This window comes from Hakea prostrata, chromosome 10 (genome assembly GCF_041222555.1).
Source record: "Hakea prostrata isolate BN-2017 chromosome 10, UWA_Hpros_2, whole genome shotgun sequence".
In the NCBI taxonomy this organism is placed as follows: Eukaryota; Viridiplantae; Streptophyta; class Magnoliopsida; order Proteales; family Proteaceae; genus Hakea; species Hakea prostrata.
In genome coordinates this window covers 46,743,305-46,752,657 of record NC_142609.1, presented here as the reverse complement: position 1 = coordinate 46,752,657, position 9,353 = coordinate 46,743,305, and the positions used below count along the sequence as shown (strand labels likewise).

Genomic DNA, 9,353 nt, shown 5'->3' with positions numbered 1-9,353 from the left:
TCATTTTGGGCGGTGGGATCGGAATTTCGGTCGAAATTTCAATCTCGACCGTCGAAATTCAACGGTCGATACCGAAATTTCGGATTCTAGCTTTTTCACTTGCATTCTTGATTCTTGTTCCCAATATGAAATATACAGTGCTGGTTGACCGAAAAAATTTGCAAAAAACATAATGTTCCTTTCTATAGCTTTTTACAAGAAGAAAAGAAGACCCCATTCACAGATATTACAAATCAACGCGAGTTATTGACGTAGACACCTCTCAAACTTGTACATGATAACGTAAAGAAAGCAGACATCAAGAAAAATGTAAAAGGACTTGCAAATTTGCGAATAACTTTTGAAGTGCCAATTAGATTCTCCAACCAGTGGTTCTCGTGGGAGTTGATGGCCTCTGCTTCAGTACACTCTTGAACCCACCATACTTTTGCATTGACACTCTGCTCTTCAATGGAGAGACCAATCTGTTTGCGAGTCTTGATGGAGAGAAAGATCCTCGCAACTTTGAGGCTGTGGATTGCTTGGGTGATTTCTTACTCATGTTGATGGATCTAGTGGGAGATATACAGACAGATGCATTCTTGACTCTCACTTGGAATTTCGATGGTGCATTTGGGGATTTAATCAAAAATTTATGTGGAGTTTGTCGAGCTCTAGATATCACAGGAGATCCTGTTTTGCAGAACTTGTGTTGTTTGGTAGGAGAAGAATTGAGAAATAAAGGGTTTGGAAAAAGAACAGTTTTTTTAGCCCAAGGCCTGTTCTTGGGAGATACCCGGTTAGCGAGATGCCAATTTTCTTTCCCAGATCCTCTTTTCCTTGGAGGTGAAACCTTAAAATCAATCCGTGATCGAGCCCGACGAATGCTTTGGCCATTGTTCTCTGATTGAATCGATTGCAAAGCAACTTGTTTCTCTTTCTTTCTTCGAGTCCGAAGTTCTGCATTTTCAGGACAAGGAGTTCGAATTCTTCTTTGGGTGACTGGGGTTTCTGGGTCATCGGAAGGAATTTTCTTGGTATTGGTAGCAGCAGCTGCGACTATTTCCTGTGCAAATCTGCTAGCTTTCAGTATTTCTCCAACTGTCTCTCCTACTAACATCGCCGGCAATGACATCCGACGCCATTCCCCTGTTACAGAGAGATGAAATTGTTGAAAAACAAAGATAACCTGGTAAAAAAAAAACTCACAAGAAATCGATGGAGAAAAATACCGATTGTGGCTCCTTGAAACTTTCCCACCGGAGATTTCCGAGCGGCAGAGTTTTTAATCCTTCAAAGAGGCGAAACAAAAAAAATATCCATTTGACAAGAGAGGTCGAAAAGCTAGCCGATAGAGCAATAAAAAGGAGGGTTTTGAGAAAAGGAACTGAAATCTCTCTCATACCTAAGTGATTCCTGCTTGCATCTGAGGCTGGATTTTAGACAACCTCTCGTACTGCGAGGACTGAGATTCACACCAGATATCACTTTCGTTCCTCCAGAAACTGTGTACTGGAGTTCCTGCAATCGAGCCACGCATCGATCGACCTTCAACATCAGAAAAACAGAGAAACGGCCAGTGGGTCAGAGAGAAACAATAAGAAAAGATCTAGCGCCGCCGTAGGAGCAATTGAGAATAATAGTTCATCTGGGTCCAGAAGACCATTAGGCCCTGTACTCTACCTTCTTCACCGTTTCTCTCAGGAGATTCGGATTGAGAGGAACCGCTGCCATTCTCCTCACCTTTGGTGGGGTTTTGGCAACCATTTTCTCTCCTTTTTTTTCAAGATTCAGAGGTAATGGGAGGGAAAAAGGAAGGAGGTGATGGGTGAGGGTCCTCCTCTCTTTTTTCTTCTTCTGTCTCACTCTAGTGCTTCCTCAATCTTTGAAGGAGAAGGTCAAACGGGGTTTCAGTAAGAAAGAAGGTTCAGGTAACGTATATTTTGTTCCAACGGTCAAATCTACCAATCAGACATGCAACGGCTACTTTAGTTTCTACTTCGGAAGCCGTTCGTTTCAAAAACGTTCGACTTTACCAAATTGATGGTGTACGTAAAAGGGTTACAACGCCGGAGGCGGGGACCACTCAAATAACGGCTGATGTGGCCGCATCCGTTACGTTATTGGCATTGGAATCATAAATTTTCGACGGAGCTCATGTGATCTATTTCACATTTTCACTATTGTTTGGGTAGGGAATTAGTGCAAAGCTCGTCTTTATATTTTGATTATTTATAAAAGCTATACCCCTTGAGAAAGTAGTCAAAGTCCTAAACTAACCCTCGAAGAGATTTGGACTCTTGATTTCTTACCATGAGACATGTAGATGTGCTTTGAGGTCTTGGTTTGAATCTCTGTCCTTACCTCTGCCCTTTCTCATCATTTTGGCCTACGAGCCCCAATTTTGTTCTTTCAGTTCTGTTCTTTAGAAAATCAATGTTATGGCAAACTCCCTAATTTAGGAGACTCTCTTTGATGGTCTTTCTATAAATAAAATTGAATTTTCATTGCCATTAAAGGATTGTTCAATTAGTAATAACCAACACCTCTAAGTGAAGAGATTATAGATTTGACACTCATATGATGCATGTAATATAGTTTCTACCTTGTAATATATATAAAGCTATCAATTAAATGGTAGTGAATGATTGGCATTCCATGTTTCCTCTTCAACTTGTACTTTAAAATGTGTCAAAATTTGATACAGAAGCTTGTTTAAACTTACATTATTTCTTTCTTTCTTTTTTGTCTAATTATTTTCCTGATACTATGTTATTAGTTTAAGCTCCTTCAATTTAAACTTTTTTTCAGGTTCTCAGTTAAGGTTTGATTAGATAAATTCTTTTGGCTGTAGTTATACATGTTGTTTCATGAATCTTTAACAGAATCTCTGTCATGCAAGTGAAATGAGTTTTAGGTTGGAAAATGCTCTTGGAAAGATTAAGACAGTATGTCTCAAATTCTTTGTTTAAAATTTCTCTGTTTTGTGGTGTAAGACTGTAAGAGTTCTTTAATGCAGATTATTATGGAGGATAATATTATATTTGTGATACCAGTAGATATCTTGATACTTAGAACTCTTTCTATTTTCATCACCCTTATGAATTACAAGTTGGTTTTCATTTGATTAACTTCACTGGCTTTCCAACTCTAAATTTTTGCTTAGATGGCCTATGTGTATTCCTTCTTGGGTAGTTGAGTGTAATTAATTTCCAGACATTAATTTTGGAAAATTATTTCATTCGTTTTGTAGTACATTTCATATTGGTTATCAGTGAACTAAGCAGAGCTAACTTAGTCTACATAATTGATGCGAAATTTTAGAGTTCAAGCTGTGCTGTAAAATGTTATTGAAGTTTCAGTATTGTGTATTTTTTGTAGCTTAATCCTTCTTTGTGAAATTGCTGCATGAAAAAGGACAATCAATTTTTCTCTGAAACGACAGAGAAGCTATAGGATGCAGTGTTGACATCTGCTCTTACAAAAGCAAATGAAATGATGTTTGGTTTTTCGGTTCCTTGGGCAAAAATGGTGATTATGCCACTCCAACTGTAACAGAAGCCAAAGCTCCAGTCGCTTAAAACAGAAAGAATGCAAAATCTAGTGGAACCAACTGTCACTATTTCCATGCAAGTATGCAACTGCTGTTTTCTTTCGTAGTGTTGAAAAGTTGATTCAATAGGTATTTGGCGTGAACTACTTTGGTGTGTTTGTAGAGCTGTGCTATTCTCGGACTCCAATGCTGAGAGGTTCCAGTCAGATTCTTTATGGCCTACAGATTTGTCAAAAGAACATATCAATTTAGATGCTAATGACATGATCCTGAACAGTAACAGAATCCTTCAAACTTGTCTACCCACCCAAAAATAAATCTGGATTAACTTATTGTCTCCTCTGCAATTGGTGTTGGTGGAGACGAAAATTCAAGCACATCCCATGTATGACTTTATTGAAAGAGGCTGAGAGATGTTGAGAGATCTGTTGGCAATACTCAGAAAGCTGCTAAAGGCAGTAGTCCTCACTCGTCCTGACTGTCTAAACTCAATTTTCAACAAGCAATTACTCCAATTGAAGTCCCACCGATGAATTGTTCAAGCAGGTCCAAACAATTACAATATAGAAGGTAAATTTTTGATGATCCAAATTGTAATTACTTGGTTAAGTGGAAATTCTGAGGGCATGGTAAGAGTCTTCTAAACTGTGTTTAGAAATTAGCCCTCTGATCCTTTTGTGGACAAGTAGCAAGACTCAGACAACAAAGTCTGGAGAACAAGGATCACCAGATCTCCTTATATACTCATGTTTAATACTCCTCTGCCATATCTGTCATGTAGCAGACTGTAATTGTTTTGATGCCGATGAATGAATCTTTGAGCTGGAAATAATCCCTTGTAAATAAAACTGCGGTCAATTGTTTTGAATCTATGCTTCTAACTGGTCCTTGACACCTAGGTTTTGCTGCAGAATCAATTAGCCCCAGATATCTTTTAATGGCAAAAAATTATTTATTTTAGTGGCAAAAATACTAATCACTTTATCATGTTACTGGAGGAAAGAGTGACAGATGCAACTGATACCAAGTTAGGATTAGAGACAGAATTGAAGTGAATTTCGCTTGAGATTATCTCAATAAGCATTGTATATTTGTAAGATAACGTCCAACAGAATTTATGATCGGTTACAAGAACTTGAATTTGAAATACAGTTCTATTATCTCCAATGTTGCTTGACTGTTTCAAACCTGACTTTGAGTTCAAATCTTGAACTCAAATAGTTACCTGCTAAACTTTAGTAAATGGAAATCCGAAGCTCATATTCATTCGTTAGTTCTTCCTTCTTTTGAGTAAGAAAAGGATGCCCAAAATGATTCAGAACACACACACTTGTTGATGGAGCCAATTCGAGTTGGCTTTAGAGACAACTCAATGTCCTTCCGCTACTCTTAAAACAGATTTGGCTTCTCCAAGCATTTTGTTTCACTTCTAAGCGATCCAAGTTCAATAATAATCACTCCCATGTCCTGGCTACTTGTCCATTCAACAGCAACCCAATGTTTCAGTTGGAAGAATTTCAGGTTTAAACTCTAACCAAAAGGGTAGGAGAAAGAAAGGTCATTTTTATTAGAAATTACAGAGCATCGAGAGATGTTGAGAACCAATAAGCTGAAACTCTTTCTTATCAAGAGTGGTACTAGGAAAATTGGGTGACATTACAGTTCTTCCTCCGAATTGCACTCATCAAGCGATGTTGAGAACTCAAATAAATCAGTGCCAGGTGTTTGAGGCCTATTATCACCATAGCCATCATGTTCATTTGCCTCTTCAGCAGTTGATGGTGGTGGAGAAGAAAAATCCAAGCACATTCCATGTATGACTTGATCAAAAGAAGCTGAGAGATCTTGAGAGGTCTGTTGGTGGTACTCCACTAGCTGGTGAAGGCACTGGTTCTCCCTCTTCAGGTTCGCATTCTCATTAGCCAACCTTGACTTTTCAGCAAGCAATGCCTCCAACTGAAGTCTCACCTATAAATTGTTCAAGAAGACAAAATCAAATTACTGCAGAGAAGATAAACTCATCATGATTCAATTAGAATTGCCAAATTATGTTTTCAGTCTCTTCTAAACTATGTTTAAGAATTAGTCCTCTTATCCTTTTTGTGAACAAGTGATGTTTGTTACTAAAAAAAAAATTTATATTTAACTGAGGGGATTACCAGATCATCTTCTTCATGTCTAATTCCTTTGCCAAAACCATCACGTAGCCGACTGTTCTCTTCCTCAAGCAGAGAACATCTTTCTTGCAAAAAATCCACCTCTAATTTTACCGATTTTAATTCTCTTGTCAATGAAGCTGCTTTAGTTGCCATGGAAACAGCAAGCTGCGGGAAGAACAAAGGAAAGAGGAAACAAATAAAAAATTAGATACATATTACTGAAACCCACTAATAGTAGCATGGAACAGAAATCAAACTCTTACATCTCTTGCTTTCTTTAGCTTGCAGCTTTTGGGGCTTTGCTCAGGGTCTCCTTGGTCATTGGGTGATTCACAAGAGTCTTTCTTTCTCTTCATTCTTCTCTTAGTTCCTTCATGTTTTTCTTCTTCTCCAATTCCTGCTTCCTTTTGAACGCTGTGCATCAATTCAGTCAATTTAGGTTCGGAGAGCTCTTTTGCTCCCTGCCATACAAACAGAGAAATCATTATAGGTTAGATCAAACCGTAATTTAGCTCGATACCAAGTAAGGGTGCTTTCAGAAAGAGAGAAAAAACTGAATTACCTGCAGAGCGGATTCTAATGTGCAGTTAAGATGAGATAAAGAGGAGGCAACTGAATCAAATCCTCTAAGCAAAAGGGAACAATCTTCGTTCAACTGTTTACCATGTTCAGGCTCTGCCGTATCCTACAGAAATCCAAAGAGAAGTCCATGAATTGTTCTTTCCACCATTAAAAAAAAAAAAGTGGGAGTGGTTTGAATAAAAGCAAATGGGAGTGGTTTGAATAAAAGCAAAAGCAGAGGCTCTCACATCTGCTACTTGAGGATCCAGATTAGGGTTAGGTCGGGAACACCGGATCGGAACATCTGGCCTTCGATTCTCTAGAAGGGTGTCAACTCGGGACCGTAGAGCACTCCAATATCGTTTCTCTGAGTTGGGGCTTAGCAGAGGAGAAGACACCACGGACATGGTCAGCACCTGCAGACATCAAATCTAACAAGTAAATGAACCCAGCAATTACTCTTGAAGATACACTAATCTGGTGGCTCTATAGAAGGATGTGATACCTTGGTGCAAGCAGGAGAAAGGGTTTCCAAGGAGACTGCCATGGATATCTCTGAGAGTTGCAGAGAGTGAGAGATATGTCTGAGTTGTAACGGCTAGTTGAGGAGCCTGTGGCGTAGAAGGAAAAGTTTAAATAGATTCGCCGGCCTCTCTCATGTCTCAACGTTCCAAAATAATTTCGAAACTCAATTACGAATTAAAATTCGTTGTTTAACGATTAATAAGTCCGATACGGTTTTCAGGTAAATTTCGTTGGTATTTTAAATGGCGAAAAATAAATAATTGCCTAGCTGAAATGGCGAAAACACCCTTACACCAAGTGATCTTAGGGAGAGCCGGAGAGACAACAAGAATCAAGAGGAGGGTAGTTTAGATTATTCTACAAATGGTGTGAGGGGGAGAACAAGTATGTCAACTAATATTGTATTGGAATAATAAATTCATCTTTTACCCAAAAAGAGGAATAATAGATTCATCATTAGGACATTAAATAAACCCCAAAGTAATAATCCCCCTTTGGATAAAGTTTTCTAATTTTCATCTTGGACCATATTAATAATATGATGTAAGTCACTTAGTATTGGATAAATAGGCTAGTTAAGATTTGAATTAGTTATGAATCAACTTAATCAAATAATACCGTATTTATACCAAGGTTCGAAATATCATTGAAGTTCGGGTTTTGCTAGCCAGCAAAAAGAGTGAAACCCTAGTATTTCAGTCGGGTTTCTTCAGTCTTCAATTTTTACGAGGCTTCTGTAGTATTCACTGGTATTGTTTGACTTTTAACAGGAGACTGAGGTGGGACCATTTGGTCATCTAAGCACGGGATCTAGGCCTTTTGTGGTGAATGGAGTTTAAATGAATCAATCCAAGTGTTATATCCCAAGTTCTCAACCCAATATGTTGTCGATTAATTTGCTTAGTAAAATCTAGATCGCTAACAAGTGTAGGAATAATAGGGTACAACTAGCTAGAGAGGAGTTCATCAGTTGACGATGAAGCTAGTTTAATCCGATAAAAAATAGAGAAACAAAGCAAGACAAGGGAGGAGGAGAAGATAATGGTAAGCCAGCGGCGATCAAAAGCAACGCCGCTACTGCTTCGATATTCTCAATCTATTGGTTCTGTCCTTTGACAATCGGGATTGGGATTCACTGGAATTTGTTACTCTTGTCTCTTCTCCATCTCTACTTACCTTTGTTAGATACTTGATCAGCTTTAAAGATGGGAAAGTCTTATGGTTTCGCAAGAAGGTGGGGAGAGAGTTAGAGAGGTTGGACATAGCAATAGAAATTAGCAGCAGCCATGAATGCTTTACAATGGAGGTTAGGGTTCGAAAGAAAATAGTAAACAAAAGCTACATTCTTTATTTTTACCTGAACTTATAGCGATAAAGTGACTTTTCGGTGATAAATTGCTGATTTTTCGGTGCAATATCATTTCGTAGGGGTTTTCGTTTCACCAACTTTCAAAAATGGCAAAGTACATATCTTACCTTGATTTATATCCATCATCTAACATTTTTTCTTATCTACAATAAAATAAAATAAAATAAAAAATTACATTTTCATAATTATTGTGTTTGTCCATGCATCTTATTAGGGTAACTCTAGTATTAGAGGCCGAGTTGATAATCTTTTAAAGCTGATGCGATACGTGCAGGCCTTTTCCAAACCAAAAGATGGGGGCCCAGTGCCGTAGTATTGAATCTAATTCAAATGAGGAATTTGCATTTGAGCTGATTTTCTTGAACATTTTTTTCCTCATCAATGCATTTGAATAACTTGTGTTTAATTTTATTTCAAAGAAGTGAAGAACTCGAACTCTTTGACAGATTCTTTGACCAAATCTACCTTTTTATTGGAGCTTTTGAAAGTTGTACATATGTCCAATTCTTGGCTTTTGAGTCGTTGTGACCCAGATGCCATTGTTTGTAATAACGTTTTTTGTTTTTTTAAATCTCTTCTTAAAAAAAAAAAAAAAAAAAAAAAAAAAGAAAAGTTGATAGTCATTTATTAATGCCTGAAGCTTGCTCTAGATAAATGCCTGAAGCTTGCTCTAGATAAAATTTGTGCATGGAATCCAATTCTATGAAAGCAATTAACTTGCTTGCTCCCTCCTATCTTTTGGTAGATGTGCTAGGTTTGTTTTGAATATCAGAAGAAGGTCACGTTTTCAAGGTCGAGTGCCACTGCATTGTGTGCTCGATGCAAATTTTCTTATTGATAGAATGTCCAACAATTCAGTTTTCTTTGCACAACAAGATGGTATTCTTTTAGAACCCTCAATTGAATTTGCAAAAATCCTTTAAACAAATTAGTGTCAAGGTTTAAATACCTTTTACTAAAGTTTAATTGTTTCTATTTGGACCATTGGTCCTTCTGTTAAGGATAATTTATATTTTGTTTATGGACAAGTGCAAAGCCTCATCTTATATTTTAGATTATTCCCCTAAAGTATAGTCAAGGTGAACAAAATATAGCTTGGGAGGAGTTCGGATCATCTTCCTTGACGGGGAGCACTCTGTGCTTTCTCGACAGCTGTTGACCACGAATTATAGGGGACCCCGACATCTATTGACCATGAATTATATGC

The 9,353-nt window shown here is 37.8% G+C and overlaps 2 protein-coding genes across 2 annotated transcripts; both read right to left on the bottom strand.

Moving 5' to 3' along the window:
• Positions 1-83: 83 nt before the first annotated feature.
• On the bottom strand, positions 84-1,969 carry ATN (cyclin family). The gene is made up of 4 exons (XM_089137414.1): positions 1,663-1,969; positions 1,385-1,527; positions 1,212-1,270; positions 84-1,128 (listed from the first exon to the last, which is right to left on the bottom strand). The coding sequence occupies exons 1-4, from the start codon at positions 1,744-1,746 to the stop codon at positions 353-355; spliced, it is 1,062 nt and encodes a 353-aa protein (XP_088993540.1). The 5' UTR covers positions 1,747-1,969; the 3' UTR covers positions 84-352.
• Positions 1,970-4,488: 2,519 nt separating this feature from the next.
• Positions 4,489-6,860, bottom strand: LOC149003493 (GRIP/coiled-coil protein). Its single transcript, XM_089137662.1, has 6 exons — positions 6,758-6,860; positions 6,501-6,668; positions 6,254-6,376; positions 5,955-6,152; positions 5,692-5,856; positions 4,489-5,500 (listed from the first exon to the last, which is right to left on the bottom strand). The coding sequence occupies exons 1-6, from the start codon at positions 6,797-6,799 to the stop codon at positions 5,189-5,191; spliced, it is 1,008 nt and encodes a 335-aa protein (XP_088993788.1). The 5' UTR covers positions 6,800-6,860; the 3' UTR covers positions 4,489-5,188.
• Between the last annotated feature and the right edge of the window lie 2,493 nt (positions 6,861-9,353).